Source organism: Paralichthys olivaceus, chromosome 2 (genome assembly GCF_024713975.1).
Source record: "Paralichthys olivaceus isolate ysfri-2021 chromosome 2, ASM2471397v2, whole genome shotgun sequence".
Lineage (NCBI taxonomy): Eukaryota > Metazoa > Chordata > Actinopteri > Pleuronectiformes > Paralichthyidae > Paralichthys > Paralichthys olivaceus.
This window is the reverse complement of record NC_091094.1, coordinates 10,819,314-10,835,528: the sequence shown is the minus strand read 5'-3', so window position 1 is coordinate 10,835,528 and position 16,215 is coordinate 10,819,314. Positions and strand designations below refer to the sequence as shown.

Here is a 16,215-nt window from a genome sequence, read left to right as displayed (position 1 = left end):
TTCAGCAGCAGTCATTCGATTTCTTTGGGCCTATGTCTGAAGACTATGAGAATCATGTTTGCTTTGGACTCTCACTCTAAGGAATGTTCAATTCCACAATCGCCTCCCATAACAAGATCTTACATTTTGCATTTACAGCTACAACAGTCCTCAGTTTGTTGATCTCCACCTGATATTTGACAGCTATTCCACACACTCTTAAAAAATGTGTCAGTTTTGTTTTGGGTATACTCCACTGACCTTAAATTTCCTTCCTGAACATTACTCACGAGATCAAAAGGACCATGTCAGTGTAACCAGGGGCCGTATGTACAGGGAACAAACTATTTAATCACACAACTGTGTTGGTGTGTAATTCTCCATGTTATGTCTCAGTTGGGTGATTTCTGTCTGCTCCTTTCTATGGATCTGGGTCCGTTTCTATTTGCGTTTAGCTGTGCACGATGCGGCCCCCATGACTGCTGACATAATGGTTGATGCTGTGTTGCGTGTGTGTGCGCACACACACACACACACACACACACACACACACACACACACACACGCACACAGACCACCCATGGACAGAAGACCATTTCCTCTTTCCTGCCTACTGAGCCTATTTCACATGTACCTTCACCCGCCTGGTCCCGCCACAAAAGGAGGCCAGTTCCCACTGAGCAGTTAACGAGGACAACAAACTGGAAAAGCCATTGTCGCTGCTCCTCAGCCCCTGTCACAAAGCTTATTGTTGCCATCAATCAACATAACTGCTTGTTTCCACTTTAGCTGGGGCTAACCCCATCGATCCTCACCCGGCCCGTGGCTACTGGCCGAGGTAAAAAGGTTTAACTCTTTGATTGAGTGGCCCTGCAAACAGTTAAGTGGAGGAAGTCGCCACCACAGAGTCAAGAGCTCTTCACCTTCAGGAGGACGAGATAGTCATAGAGCCAATTGGATTCTTTTCAAAACACACAAAAGTCTCCTCAGCTGGACTTGGAGGGGGGGGTATTCAGACGATCCAGTCTGCCTCCACAAGTCTCCTCACTGACTTTGAAGACAAAAAGTCTTAGATTATAAAACTATTGAATAGATAATTGGCTAATTAGATCTAAATAATACAGAGAATTAATGTTTAAATACTTTGGTGACTGGCAGTTTTGTTCAAATATCATTTTAAACTAACAAACTAAATCAAGATTCAAAATTTGCCAATTCATTAATGAAAATAAAAATTAAGCATTCATTTTCATTTCTGCACAAGTCCATGGCTATATTGTGAAAGAACTGCAACAGCTTTAGTTTGACTTTCCACGATGAGCAATATTCTTTGTGTAATGATGCTGGAAAACATCAAAAGTTGGAAAACAAAAACTCCAAATATATTTTATATATATTTATAAAATATTTGCAAGCCGCTCTTAATCAATGCCATTGTGTAACTGGAAAACTTACAAACCATAATAATTAAATGATAGTAGCCTGAAACAGAAAGATATGGAAAACAGCAGCTCTGCTTTGGTATATTACCCAAATATGTGACTAACTATGCCAAGCAGAGAAAGCTGGAGAGCACAACAAATTCAATATTGTAAGAGGATGTCAACATCTGTACAATGGAACACAATGGACAACTGAAGAGAAGGAATGACAAACTATTCAACCTGTCACTTCTCAGCCACTGTGTGTGCTGCATCTACAACTAAATTAGACCCTCAGTTCCACTCTAATGCCTCACAATACCCACAGGTCGTTAGCCTAATTACCTTACACTGACATTTTATTAGGGAACACACAGAGAGAGAAGGAAGTTTAGTGCCAGACACTAAATCACTATCTCAATACAAAGCATTCCCATCTTCTTCTCATTTGGGTGTTTTTCAGGGGATTTGTTCAAAGCTGTAGATTTTTGCAGGGCAGATTTTTTTCCTTTTGGATGTTGAAGACGCTGTTGAAAACCGCCTCCACAGATTGTACAGTGTTGACTGAGGTACAGTACAGATAGCGCATAGCAAAGTGCGCAGGAGTGGGAGAGGGAGGATTGTGGCGTGAGTTTCCTTTTATCCGGGTTCAATGGCTCAGAGAAAAGGGTGATTAGTTTGTCCCATCTCAAAGTGCGGTTGCTTCTTTGGTTACAGAGATAAAAGCCCTGCCTCATGTCGAAGAGAGCAGCCATTGTCACACGAAAGGTGAAACAAAACCCCGCCGTCTACTTAAAGTGAGGGGAGACACTGTCCTGAAGGATGGGTCTTTAAGACATTTCTTTATGAGTGTTTTAAAACAAACCAGACCCAGTGAAAAGTAGACAGAGCAATGCTTCCTTGTATAATTTAATACTGTAACCTTCTCCCCGGACACAAAGGGCGCTTTGAAGAGAGCGCTGATGCCATAATAAGACACTGATGACAGGCGCATCCAGGAGATCTTCTCCTGCTCCCCGGCTCAGCCACTTCCCATCGGGTGGCTGCCCCACAGAGTAATGTGTCTGCACTGGGGGTGTGAGAGCTGAGCATTAGTCTCACACAGTGTTTCCAGGCAGGGCACATGGGACAGGGAAGTTGGAACTTACTTGTCAGTCAACCGAACAGGGGACAAACTGTTTACAGGAAGTCTTTACCATGGGTCTTTACCATGAGTTTATGGTATGCAGGCTATGCAATCTGGATCACTGGCTGTAAAATCCCATCAAAGGAGGCTTCTTGGTCTCAGTGGTGTAAAGCTAAGCTTATCCACAAGAGGGATGAGCTCCTGGCAGCTTCAGTGTGTCCAGCAGAAATACTTGTCCACACACGGACATCAGAGAGTCAGAGTTACGGTGAGAGGATTCACTTTAGTTTCTCTTTGTTCTTTTGATGAAGAACAGCGGGTGGTCTCCACTGATGGGTATTGTTTTGAGGGCTTCACTGTGATTGGTTGGAGTAAACACTGGACGGCCGGTCTGTCTTCTCTGCCATAATTGAATCCTCTGACCTGCACTTCCAATGTCACACCTCCGCGTGAAGAAAGTGGCATAACTGTCTGGATGATTGAAACACACTGCAACATTATGAGCAGGGCTGCACCATGTAAAAGTAAAGTATCCAGCAAATGATAAGTGCCAGACAATGCTGTATCCACGCTGCAGAGCCATGACCTCACTCACATTCAACTGTTGATGAATGTTCACACGTCAACACTTTAACCACTGGAGGATTATTCTCCCAGCATCCACATTCAAACCATGTGGGAATATAAAAATCAAGTGGAAACCCACCATGATGTCACCCATTGGTTTATGAGCTGCCGTGCTAAAGCCTCGAGTTTTGCATTTTGCACCATTTTTTTGTTTTTTTGGTTTTTCTTTTAAACCAGAAGTAAACATATTTTGAGGAGTGGGGAATGAGCGTGATTGAGAGCTCGAGGACACTTCACCTACACCTGTAACCTGCACCCATTGTGAGATGTCAGGTCTTTTTCTCATAGACTTCTTTTTGCAACAGTTGGAATCACCCTCTGTTGGTCATTTGAGAGAATACAGATTTCAGACCCTTCCGCATTAGCTTCACTTTCTAGACCTAAAGTCTACGTCCTCACAGTCTATAGAAACAACACAAGAGCTGGGGACACATCTCAAACATACCAACCTCCATGTTCCATCTGTTTCACATAAAAGGGTCATATCAATAACAAATCTGATAAAGTTTTAGAAAAACATAAGGAACAAGGATACTTACGATAAAGACAACCCGCTTCTCCGTTAAGTTGAGACCATCCAGGGCAACACTTGTACACAGTGTCATAATCCTGTCTGTACACTTGTCTGTATGCCGTGTAGTATGCCGTCCTGTTCAAATGAAAAATATTACGTTAAAACTTTGAAACTTTCTGAAGTGGCAAATATAAATCTCGAGAGCAGAAAATAGTTCTGTGCTAACTATCTCCAGGTCACTGATGAGACATTGATAAAACTAAAAATTCAAAGCACACATCAAATTCTTCTCAAAGATAGTTTCTGTCATTTCAGGTAGTTTAAGTATTTGTTTTTCTCATAAGCTTGATTTTATTAAGTTATTTGATGCCATAAAAATTGATTGAATATTATTATTGACAGCTGAGTTTGCTTAATAATTGGTCTAGAGTGTGTATTGACGGAGCCTTGACACTGCGGCCACTGATGGTAGCGTTTGTATCCAGGATATTTCAGCTTCATTTCTAAATAGGAAGAATTGGAGACATCTTTATATATGATCTATGGTGACCATACATGCATATAAGCATTAGGGTTGACTTAATATTTGATGCATTAATTCTTAGATTTCCATATGTCTCGATCAGGAAAAATAAACATTCTCCCTGTTCAAAAAGCTCCCAGTCTTAAAGCAAGGTGCAGCATATTGTTCAGCAAACATTTTTCCCAGACTCTAAAGACAACGTTTTTTGAGTGTGACACTGTCCTCTCCCTGTACTTTGAGACCCCTCTCTTTGCTCCATACTCATTACACATTGTGGGAACACATTCCGTTTACAGCGAGTAATTGTGGCCTTGGCTGCCTTCAAAGTGAGCTTTGACTTGGTAACACGGTAAATAACGCGCAGAAAGCGAGTGTGAGCGGCGGACTCCTCACACTGACTCAGAGAGACAGGCTAAAGTGTTAGCATTAGGACCCTGCTTCAAAGGAATGTTGGCTGCAGGGACGACTGAGTGTTAAATAGATGGTAACTCAGGTGAAGTGGGGCTACACCTTGCACTTAAACTGATATGAGAGGTTTAAAGCAGTGATTACAGAACAAGAGTAAGAGAGATGAAGAGGGGAGAGGAAGGAGGAGATCAAGGAGTCAGAGCTCATCCTGTCGGATACTGCCCTATGTGATGAATTCTTTTGGTTGCATAACTCTTGCAAATCACACAAAACCATTAATTAATGCTTTGTTGTAGCTGGAGCTTAGTCAACGCAGCATGACATCCCCTGCAGGTGACGTTGGGAGTGTTTGCAGGAGGAACAGAGCCAAAGGATTTGAAACGGTGGAGTAGACAGACTACAAGCAAGGTGTATTACTCACCTCCTCTCGTATCCCATGCACCACGACTGCCCCACACAGCCTTGCTTCCACACTTTAACCATGCGTGTGAAGGCCTGCACACACGGCTGCCTCTGGGCTACCAGTGTCACCTCCCTCTCCACGCACACATTGGGCCTGCAATGAAAAGCAGTTGTAAAAATACTTAACATGTCAAAATGCTCTGCGTTGTTTTTACAGATGAACACATGGCAGCGAGGGAATTTATGAGCGCTGCAAGAAATGGTGCATGTAAAGATAGACAGGCGAGGCTTGAGGGTTTTCAGCGCTGACCAACTTAAAGCCTGTGAGGGCAGTACCTGTGTTCAGGTGCAAAGCTGCTCTTACTGTCTGGTTTTTGTATTTTTAAAGACTTAAAGATAATTCCTCAGACATCACCCCTCTGAGCGCTGAGCACAAGTTACTGCCTGTAGTCTGACTTAAACTCAATAATCTCCTGAAATGTGTTACCAGAAAGACTTTCAGGGGGTGGCGTGGACATGAAAGCAAAACAAGATAAACAAAACAGAGAAAAATCAAAGACAAAAATTATAACCAGACAAGTTAAAATATGTTTTAGATGTGAGCCAGGTTTGTCAGGAAACAAAAGCATATGAAGTGCAACCTCTGTAAACAGTTACCACTTCAATTTATTATTTTCAAAATCATGGCAAAACTTTCCAAATGATTCAGGTGAAACATTTTGAAGTGTTTTCACAGGAAAAACAGTAGAAGATAAACATTTCCACTTGATTGTACGTATACGAGACTGAGCGTCAGCAGAAAGACGAGATAGTTTTCACCCTGAGGTAAAAAATGATGAGCTGTCTAACTGTGATGTTTTGTCCTTTTTAAACAAAGTCTGTCTCTGTGAGGTGCCACTGATGTCTTCACACTGCTGGACAGACTGAGGACAGTGAAAAGTTTACTCCTCTGGTAAACCTCCAAGGACGGACAGGAAACGTATGGAGATCAGCAGGAATCTTGAGACAACATGCAGCTGCTCATCTCATAAACAATAGTAATCACTGTCACCACCACCTGTCTGCATAATTGCATATGAAAAACCTTACAGTTAGTGGCACAGCCGAGAAACTCCTCTCACATAATTTAAAGCTGTGCATTTATTATTTTGGTGGTTTGAATACCTGCTACAACAAACTGGTGCTTGGCTTTGAGAAAACTAACCACCTCTGACAGACTTAGGAATGCAATGCACATCCACAATATATAATCATCCAGGTAGATAGAAAACAATGTGAAAGTTGACATCCAATAGCAGATTGAAATTTACTGAACAGATCTGTGATCCAGCTGCTCTTTGATTCCTCTGAAACATGTGAAAAAAACACAAGCATGTTTTATCCTTCTGTTTGAGTCTTTGGCACAAGTTAGTGCATGTGCAGGTGAACCAGCAGTTTTCTCATGCTCACACTTCAAAAGGAAACGTGAGGCTGTAAAAACACCTTGGTTAAGTTGAAAGGAAAACATCCTCTGAAGAATGTTTAAATCATTTATTGAAGAAACATATGAAAGAAGGTTACTCACATATATGGTTGCAGGTCGTTGGCGGTGCCATAACGCAAAGTGTGTGCCTCTTGGATAAATATTAAGAAAAAAGAAAAAATAAGACCACCCATTTTCCTCTTCTTGGATTAGACTAAAGTTTTAAAAATCATGAACTCAGTCATGAGGTTAGATCAGAGGTTTAAAAATGAAAAAAGGAATCTAATGGACTGAAGAAATCATCCAAACGGTCTCGAATGAAATTAAACGGCGCGTAAAGGATCTTCCACGTGGAAATGACCAACAGTGACCAAAGATGACACAGCCATCACATGCGGTGCGTAATCTCGCTCTGAGTCGGTGTGAGGGTGACACTGACTGAAAACTGCAGCTCACCTATGCTTCCCTCTCGACAGATGTTGGATTTACTGGGCAAAGACTCGCGGCGGCTGCGAGCTCCCTGGCTCCCTCCATTGACTTGGTAATGATGGCAGGGGTGGGGGGAGAGGGTGTATGGAGGGGAGGACACCAAGAGTGGCCTCTGCTATTCAAAGCCTCTGAAACCTATGAGACACTCCACCGTCTGCAAAGTGCACTGACATAGCTGAGAGTTTTTCATTTTAATTTTAAAAAAATTCACTTTACTTGGATAAAAACGCACAATAAGATTTCATTGACTTGCCACTCGAGGAATTTTCTGCCATGATGTTATTCAACTAGACGCCCAACTAGACCTATTTTATGTGATGATATTCCCTCCCACAACCATGGTAAGTTAATTTGGCTCAGTAAGCAAGTAATGAGGAAAACGGTTTGAAGCTGTGCGCACTGGACGAAGTCTGCGCGCTCTGACGCACAGAGGTCTGCGCGTAGGAGGATGCCAAGTGCTCCTGTTTGGTGTGGGACCATCTAGACGTGATGTAAAAAGTCTCCAGAGGATGTTTGTGGTGGTAGCAGGGGGGGTGCAGGGGTCTGGAGAAGCTATACGCTCACTCTGCAGGGCAAACAGCTGATGGTGCGGTCAGAGGGTCAGCAGCCAGCACCCACTACCGCTGCTCCCCCAAACAAAGCGTTCATTGCTGCTCATGTTGTGTGTTCGTGACCCCGAACAGTCCCGGGTCACCGCCGTCCTTGCACCCTGCGAGGGTGGAGGCGACACGGCACGTTGTTTGAATTAGATCAGGGCCTCTCAGACACAAGATGTGTTGCTGCCAGAGTTGGGATGTAGATCTTTCACTGCAACAAGTTCACTGAGTTATGTAGTGATCACGTTTCTTTGTTTGTTGATTTCTGAGCCGTAAAACACACAGAATATCCATGACTGTCAACCTGTTGAGAGGCGCAGGAGTGAAGATCTACTGGGCCCAACATCTGATACGGTTAAAGGTCCAGTGTGTAAGATTTTGGTGAAAGGGAACTGTTGGCAGAAATTTAATGTAGAATAATCCTCATGATGTTTTCACTAGTTCGCATCATCTAAATTGTGTGAATTGTAGTTTTCTTTACCCCCTAATATTTGAATACTTTGTATTTACATCGAGGGGACCCTCTCCGCCATCTTTTTTTTACAGTAGTCTACAGTAGTCCCATGTAAAAATACTCAAACGTACATACTAAAAACAACTTCTTTGTTGATAGTGGATTAACTCCATCACATCTGCATGGCTGAGATCTTTGAAAAAAAATTAAAATAAACTTCTGCGCTGTTTTTTCTCTCATGTCACTTATACTATTTGCAGTTTATTCTACTTGCACTTCACTTCTGAACATTTCTATACAAACCACTACAATGAAAGGTGTATATTATGTTCATAGTCAGCATTTTTTAAATTTATTTTTTATTCTACTGCCTTTTGAAAAACATTTGTAAACTCTTGCCTCCCTTATTCTGACCTGCCTGCTGCTGCTGTCACAACTGAATCTCGCCGCTGTGTGGATCAATAAAGTTTGATCTTATCTTAGTCATGGGAAACTTTAGTATCGTTAGCACGATTGGTCAAATGTGGGGATTTGCTGGCACCTTGTGGTTAAAGATGAGAAGTGCAGCACCTACGTGCTAGGACTTTCACAAGTCACCTACACGTTGTGTAACGAAGATACTCGTGTAAACATTAACACGTGGGTCTAAACAAAACAGGAAGTAGTGAGAGATAATGAACTTTGCTCTTGCTCCGCTACCACAAAGATAAGAAGCCACGTTAACCATCAGCTTTCAATGTGCGTGTTGCGTTTTAAAGTGGTTCAGTAACTTTACGACGCTCCCTGATCAGCCTCCTCCTCCTCCTCCTCCTCCACGACCTTTGCCCTCGCGTCGCTCGCCGAGGATCATGAGGGGGAGAATATCCGGAGGAGCGCGACAGCTCCAACAGATCCTCGCGATCAGAGACGTGCCGGTACTTTCGCTGAGGTTCGTGTGTGGAAGGAGCATGGCGACACAAGCGAAGCGGCCCGCGTCCTTACTGGGGTCGATGGCGTTCGGCGGCCGAGCTGACGCCGAGCAGAGTCTGGAGATGGTGCAGAGGTTCCTGGGGAGAGGACACAGACATGTGGACACAGCATTCATGTACGTGGACGGGAAGTCTGAGGCGATCATCGGCGGCATGAAGCTCCCCGGCACAGGTAGAATCTGTCAACATGTCCCCAATAAATGTGTTGACCATATTGTGCACAGAAAAGACAAGTAAATGTAGATGAATAGATTAAAGAGTTAAATTGCTGCCAGCAAACAGATTCGATTTTGTCACAACTACGCCTGTGCTCCATAAGCCATCAGCTTTCTTCAGATATTAGTGTTGCACTCAAGTGACCTCACAGAAAAATGTCAAAGCAATAAAACTCTCATGACATGGTCAGTGTTCAATGACATCCCCTTAAACCTTATGCAAGCTGTCAGGGTTTATATTCAGCTTTATACTTGTAGTGAAGAACCAATGCGTCTGTTTTCTACGATAAACTCTTTCAATTTTTTGATTCTTTGTCTCTGTGTCACAGTAAGCATCGCGACCAAGGCCAACCCCTGGGACGGGAAGACGCTGAAGCCAGAGAGTGTGCGCTCCCAGCTGCAAACCTCCCTTCAGAGGCTGCAGGCCGACTGTGTGGACCTCTTCTACCTCCATGCCCCGGACCACCAAAACCCCATCCAGGACACTCTGAGGGCCTGTGATGAGCTCCACAAAGAGGTGCAGACACCAGAGACCTGATCTTCTATGAGAAACATCTGTCTGCTGTGTATAAATGATCAAATCAGTAGATGATGCTATACCTATCATGTTGCAACACTACGCTTCTACTCCACATCACTTCATTACATGTGATTCAATGTTATAAATCACCCTCAGGGAAAATTCAAGGAGTTTGGCCTGTCGAATTATGCTTCATGGGAAGTTGCTGAAATCGTGACCATCTGCAGACACAACAACTGGATCGTGCCCACTGTTTATCAGGTACTCTGGCACTTGTGAAAATGACACTGTAGTAACATCTCCCATCAGTTGTGTCACCTTAGAGTAAATCAGCTGCTAAATATACTGCATGTCTGTTGCATCCCTGTGTGAGAAGCTGTGAGTTGGACATTAAAGTAGTTTGTGTCACGGAGGCTAAGCATCCTTCACTGTATTGAGAAATGTTCCCTTTCTTTGCTCACCCTCATTCACAGGGGATGTACAACGCCACAACAAGACAGGTGGAGACGGAGTTGCTGCCTTGTCTGAGATACTACGGAATGAGATTCTACGCGTACAATCCTCTGGCAGGTGCTGTTCATCTCTCTGTCCCTGTGGTGCAACTAACGGACACATTTCTATTTGATTCAGGAGGAAAATACCCACGAGTTGCGATAAATGTGTCTCCTCACGTCTTACACCTCATTTTAAGGTCACGTTACACTTGTCATGCATGTATCTCTGGATAGTTAATGAATCGGTCACTTTGGTCCAGACTGAAATATCTGAACAAGTATTTGTGGTCCCCAGATGATAAATCCATGTTTTTACTGAAAAATGTCAGAATGTACTAATCTACTGTATAATTTGATACAGTCACAAATTTGGCTCAAACATTTTATATTCAATATTCAGTATGAATTCCAATAACTGTCGTAACCTCTAAACAGGTCAAACTTTGTGTTTGTCCTCTGGTTTGAATTGGAAAAACAAGTGATGGCCACACTTTGTTTTTAGCACTAAATAGTAAATGTTAGCATAGCACACCAACACAATGAATGGTTGCCATGACATAAGCATTTACTGTAGCTTAAAGCACAATTGTTCTTAAAGTAAAACATTTTTTACAGCGTTGGATGTTTGACTGAAGTCTTGTTCTCAAAATGTAACATGGAAATCCTAAATTTTGTTTGAGTGACAGCTCTGACTACATAATTACAAGTATTCCAGAAAATGTAAACTTGAACTGTGACATTGCCCATCCTCGTCCAGGTGGCCTTCTGACAGGGAAGTATCATTACGAAGACAAAGACGGCTCCCAGCCTGCAGGACGATTCTTTGGTAACAACTGGGCCACAGCGTATAGAGACAGGTAAACAACCTGCAGTTTGTTTTTGACATTCTTCACAAGCCACATCATTCGTGTTCTTAAGTCTTTAGTTTCTACATCAGTGTGTTGATAAGGCACAGACTGTAATAGCGACTGTCTTCTTCTGTGTTAGATACTGGAAGGAAAGTCAATTCCATGCCATCAGCTTGGTTCTAAAGACGCTGGAGTCAGTGTACGGCTCAGAAAAACCCACCCTGACGTCTGCTGCTATGCGCTGGATGTACCACCACTCCCAACTCAAGGTAACTTAAGCAACTGTGCAATGAAAGCTGCTGAGACTTGATTTAGTTCTGTCAGTTGCTAATTTTGGGAAGATTATGATATACAGCAGATTATCAAAATCCAAATCATAATTACTAATTTCACATGAGGATAATTATCTTATTCTTAACAAAGTTTCATTTTTGTATTCAATTACTGAATAGGTCCTGAGCTGACATCTTATTCAGACTGATGAACCAAGAATCTTAACAGGCCGTCGCCCACATTGAAAAATGACAGGAACTTAACTGGACCTTTAACTCATTCTAAAGATCTTTTATCATCAGTTTTATGACTTTCCATTCCTCATTTTCTAGTAGTACATAAATGACCAGTGATCTAGCATATCACGGTTTCATTAAATACATGATGCCCCCCCATATATTACTATCATAAAGATTTTAAGCCCTGTGGTAGTTTTTGGTCAAGTTTCTGTTGTTTTGTATTTAATTAGTAGCAAATCTTTTAGAAATAGTCAATACTTAAACTTATGTGGACAAATGCAATTACCTCACATCAGATGGTCATCAGTCAAATTTGTTTATGCTAAAATACAATTGTTTCACCACCTAAAAGTATCTGTTCAGTTACTGTTCATCTATCTTTAAAACTACAGAGTCAAAGATTGACTCGTAGGTTTGGAAAATGCTGTGTGCCACCTTGAAAATTATCTCCTATCGTCTGTTGTTACAGGGGGATCTTGGAGATGGTGTCATCATCGGCATGTCAAGCATGGAGCAACTCCTGCAGAACCTGGATGCTGCAGAGGAGGGTCCTCTGGATGACAGAGTGGTCGCTGCCTTCGATGAAGCCTGGAATCTTGTAGCCCACGAGTGTCCAAACTACTTTAGATGAAGACCCTCTTTTCACCTCAGAGCCAAAATCTCCCTATCCAGGTTTTTACAGAAAATAGATCTGCAAGAGACCCGGTGATCGTAGATACTTGTGCTTCTTTTTCCCAAACTCTTAATTTCTTTAGAATGAATCTATTAGAAACCTACATGTGTTAATGTCAAAGAGCACAACACTGTTGATGTATAAATGTAAAAATGACAAGGGAGAAAAAGTTTTCTAGAGTCTGCCTTAATTAAACTGTTACAATAAAAAGAAAATAAAACTTCTTAAATCAACAAAAATGTTTTCTTCCACATAAAATGCATCAAATGAGTGGCCTCACATATCAAACAGTATGTTTGTTTTAGGTGAATGACAAAGTACTTGAATGCAATACAAGACATTTTGTCAGTATGTTTCCAAATCTTGACAAGTGGCGTCAAGATAATTTGGTTGTTGAGTCTTGAATCCAGTGATGAGTATCTCCTTAACAGCAAAACAGCCCAGAGTTTAAATTCAAGATGTTTGGGGTGAATAAAAGACATAGGACAAAGACTAGAGTCCACACACAGCACAGGCTGTCAGGGTGAATGGTTTCAACATCAAAGTCCTTTTGGTGTTGTGGTTGGCAAAAAACGACTTATTATATCGGTACAAGCCCCTGCTGATCCAGATGTTTTATTCTGCATCAATACCATCATTGTCGTCATCGTCATCCTCGTTCTCCTGCAAAGACTCCACACCGGCAAAGTTCTGAAGTTCGCCCGTTTCTGAGTTCCACATACATTTGATCTGTACTTTGAATTCTGCCATTTCGATACCGAAGAGTTTCTGTGGGAAAAAAATTGGAACAAGGTTGAACTTTTAGTCAAATGAAAATTGAAACACTGTTGATGTCTCCTCTAGTTTAATGCTCAGGAACTCACCAGAATGCGAGCCTGCTCAGGAGTGAGCACATCTCCCTCCTTACAGACCTCATGGTCCTTCAGCAGTGTCACCACCCCTAGAATTAAAGTAGAAGAAAATTTCACAGATCCAAAGGATATAAAACACTGACTGTTTCATCGTTGCACTCAAATATTTTTTATCTTGCCTTTCTTGAGAGCAGTGGGGAGCCCTAACTGCCTCAACTGGGGCTCCATGGAGTGAGGAAACTTCTCCAGGGGTCCCTCGTCCAGAGTTAGGGCCATCTGTGCTGGGTTGCCTGCTCGCGCATAATCCATCTCTTTGAAATGATTGAAATACCTATGAAGAAAGAATGTCATTCAGCTAAATTCTGATTAATATTTATTACAACAACCGTGGTCTGTGAAGCAATACTTACTCTTGCACCTCATCCTTTGTTTTGTTTGTGAATAGTACACCAACTTCTCCTCGTAGATGCTTGCTGACCTACAGATTATCAAAAGCAGTACAAAGTAAAGCACATACAACAGATACCAGCAGTTGTCGTGATATTTTTTGACTTGACACCATTCTGAAAGATCTCACCCACCTTGTGCAAATTATCTTTGTATTCGTCTGTTTCTCCTTTACCCAAGGCAACCATCATGACTTTGTTTTTGCCGAAGAAGAACCTGTAATAGAGAGGAGAGTTAAATCTTTCCTGTGGCCCCTGTTCAAAGGATACTCCTGTGTTTGGTGATAAGCTTTAATGAAGTTGGGAGGTTTGCTGAAGACCAAAGAAAAAAGCATAAGAAGCCAATATAGCTTAACTTCTATATTACAACTCTCTGACTAATGACTCCTTCAAACTCCATGTCCCCCACTTTAAACACAAGTTGTTGAATAACAATTTGTAATTCCAAGATCATCCTGTAGACACCATCTTTAAAAAGCTCCGCCAACAAAAACACATCACACCGCGGTTTTCACACCATGACAAAGATGCCTGATGCCTGAATTGAAATAAAAAACTAATGGGCTGCTTCACGTGCCGTGTTACCTGCTGTGTTTCCATGCTGTCCTGATGTCTTTCAGCTTGTTATTCCTCATGTTGGCCACAGAGAAGATGAACAAGTGTCTGTAGGTGTCCACACATTTTCGTACCTACAAACACAAACAGGAGCATAGTTTAGTGTGAATCATATCAACAGCTTGAGCAAACTTCTTACAAGACTATACAAATATAGATGACATGAGACCAGAACACTCACCTCCTCGATTAGTTTCTGTTTTAACTCGAGCCCTTTCTTGGCTGTCTTCGTTAACGAAACTGAGAGAGACAGAGAATATAGTAATAACAATAACTTAGCAATTACTTTTTAGATTGACAACTAAAGTGGAAAGTTAAGTTCATTTTTTAAGTTTAAGATGGTGTTAGACATCCTGATTAAAGTCGTAACATTTTAAAAAACACACTTTCAGATTTGTGGAGGAGACCTTTACTTAAATCATGAGGAAAAAAGGGAGATTTTGCAACTTTGATCAAACCCAGACAACATCAGAACCATAGACTGTATATAAAGAGATCAGAACACGTCTAGATAATAACCGCTAAACCTAGATTCGTCAACCCTGAGCAAAATAACCTCACACAGGCTGAAGACTTGGTAAAACACAGTTTCAGATCAGGGAAGGCTGTGAATCCGGAGTTAGCTTCAGAGTACTGTGTGAATCCACTGCTATTTCACTCGTTAGCTAAGCTAACGTTAGCTTGTTTCGTCCCTTACATTGATTTCCTGTTGTTGTTTTTACAAACAAAACCAGTCCAGTGTATTTTCACTAAATGTGTCGGTCCGTGTCACAGTCTGACGGATATTTTCTTACTTTTCTTGTCTCTCTTTGACTTCGGCATGGTTTCCTCTCACGATGGCAGCGCAGCAGACGCACACGTGAAGTAAAAGGACCCCAAATGTTTCTGTTCGGCGAAGCTGACCAAGACGCGCCTGAGTCAAAATAAAATAAAAAGAAATAAATAAAGAGTTTTTAGGAGGCAGATTATTTGTGATACAGAGAGAAGACACTCCGGACGGTGATGGTTTTCATTTTAAAAGCAACACTAACTTTTTAATATGGAAGATAAATGAAAAGAACTAGAGATGGAAAACAGTGAAGAATTAGTGTATATAGTATATTTGAATTGTTATTTCCATAACGATATTTTATTTACTGAATTTGCTCTGCCTGTTAGCCAACAGGAGCAAAAACAGTCATATAATATATGAATAAAGTTCAAACAACCATCTGAAGTAAGAGTTACAACCCACCAGAGGTCTCCTGAGCCAAAGCAATAACTTGCATATGGCACAACGAGAAACAGATTTACAAAGATCTGTGTGCAGGTGAAGTAAGGTCCTTGGCTGCGTTTAGACATTTGAGCCTCTTGTTCTATTGCATATAACTGGAAAGCTGCAGATTCATTCAGCTGCACATAAAATGTTTTGTCTATGTGGTTTGTAAGTGCAGTTGCCACTTCTGCCCTGTGAGTGACGTTATAGTCAACATGTCCAAGAATGTCCTTTAGTGGCATCAGGAGAGTTACAGAATAATTGTACATTCATGAGCCAAAAGTATTAAGTTATCTCAAGTACATGTGCAGTAAAATATCCTACCAAGCATACAGAGATGTGCTTTATGTGTTTTCATTTATATGCAAAACGTTTTATCAGAACAGGCTAGGGCAGTATTTCTGAATATGTATGTCTACGTGACACAACCTGTATTAATGTATCCATATATAATATAGGCTGACTTATAACATAAACATATGCCCTTTAAACATGAGAGAACCTCTATTGTCCAATACAACGGGAAGGGATTTTCTTCTATGAAGTGATATACAGTGCACCTATGGCAAGACAAGACAGGACAGGACAGGACAGGACAGGACAGGACAGGACAGGACAGGACAGGACAGGACAGGACAGGACAGGACAGCACAGGACAAGACAAGACAAGACAAGACAAGACGAGATAAGATAAGATAAAATAAGTTAAAACACTAAAATATATAGGAATAAAACAGGAATAGAAAAAGTTGTATTTTAAATTACAAATGAAAAGTAAAAACTAAAGTATATACACATAAAGGCTATATAACTGTAT

At 41.6% G+C, this 16,215-nt stretch overlaps 3 protein-coding genes across 3 annotated transcripts in view; 1 reads left to right on the top strand and 2 right to left on the bottom strand.

Annotated features, from left to right (window-relative positions):
• megf6b (multiple EGF-like-domains 6b) overlaps positions 1-7,292 on the bottom strand; it is a 58,640-nt gene extending 51,348 nt beyond the window's left edge. Inside the window, exons 1-3 of the mRNA XM_020096679.2 lie at positions 6,565-7,292; positions 5,020-5,154; positions 3,693-3,802 (exon numbers count right to left, since the gene is read on the bottom strand). Of these exons, the coding sequence (XP_019952238.2) occupies positions 3,693-3,802; positions 5,020-5,154; positions 6,565-6,656 (337 nt within the window). The 5' untranslated portion in view covers positions 6,657-7,292. The remainder of the gene's footprint in view (positions 1-3,692; positions 3,803-5,019; positions 5,155-6,564) is intronic.
• Positions 7,293-8,785: 1,493 nt separating this feature from the next.
• Positions 8,786-12,470, top strand: akr7a3 (aldo-keto reductase family 7, member A3 (aflatoxin aldehyde reductase)). Its single transcript, XM_020096677.2, has 7 exons — positions 8,786-9,141; positions 9,514-9,701; positions 9,861-9,965; positions 10,178-10,274; positions 10,956-11,055; positions 11,186-11,315; positions 12,028-12,470. The coding sequence occupies exons 1-7, from the start codon at positions 8,850-8,852 to the stop codon at positions 12,187-12,189; spliced, it is 1,074 nt and encodes a 357-aa protein (XP_019952236.2). The 5' UTR covers positions 8,786-8,849; the 3' UTR covers positions 12,190-12,470.
• Positions 12,402-15,080, bottom strand: mrto4 (MRT4 homolog, ribosome maturation factor). Its single transcript, XM_020096678.2, has 8 exons — positions 14,938-15,080; positions 14,325-14,383; positions 14,114-14,217; positions 13,664-13,745; positions 13,493-13,560; positions 13,262-13,413; positions 13,095-13,171; positions 12,402-12,999 (listed from the first exon to the last, which is right to left on the bottom strand). The coding sequence occupies exons 1-8, from the start codon at positions 14,963-14,965 to the stop codon at positions 12,847-12,849; spliced, it is 723 nt and encodes a 240-aa protein (XP_019952237.2). The 5' UTR covers positions 14,966-15,080; the 3' UTR covers positions 12,402-12,846.
• Between the last annotated feature and the right edge of the window lie 1,135 nt (positions 15,081-16,215).

Coding starts and splice junctions, on each gene's coding strand:
- akr7a3 (XM_020096677.2), top strand. CDS start 8,850: ATGAGGGGGAGAATATCCGGAGGAGCGCGACAGCTCCAACAGATCCTC. Junction 9,702..9,860: donor GTGATGAGCTCCACAAAGAG/GTGCAGACACCA, acceptor AATCACCCTCAG/GGAAAATTCAAGGAGTTTGG. Junction 11,056..11,185: donor GCCACAGCGTATAGAGACAG/GTAAACAACCTG, acceptor CTTCTGTGTTAG/ATACTGGAAGGAAAGTCAAT.
- mrto4 (XM_020096678.2), bottom strand. CDS start 14,965: ATGCCGAAGTCAAAGAGAGACAAGAAAA. Junction 14,384..14,937: donor GTCAAAGAGAGACAAGAAAA/GTAAGAAAATAT, acceptor TGTCTCTCTCAG/TTTCGTTAACGAAGACAGCC. Junction 13,172..13,261: donor CCCCACTGCTCTCAAGAAAG/GCAAGATAAAAA, acceptor CTTTAATTCTAG/GGGTGGTGACACTGCTGAAG.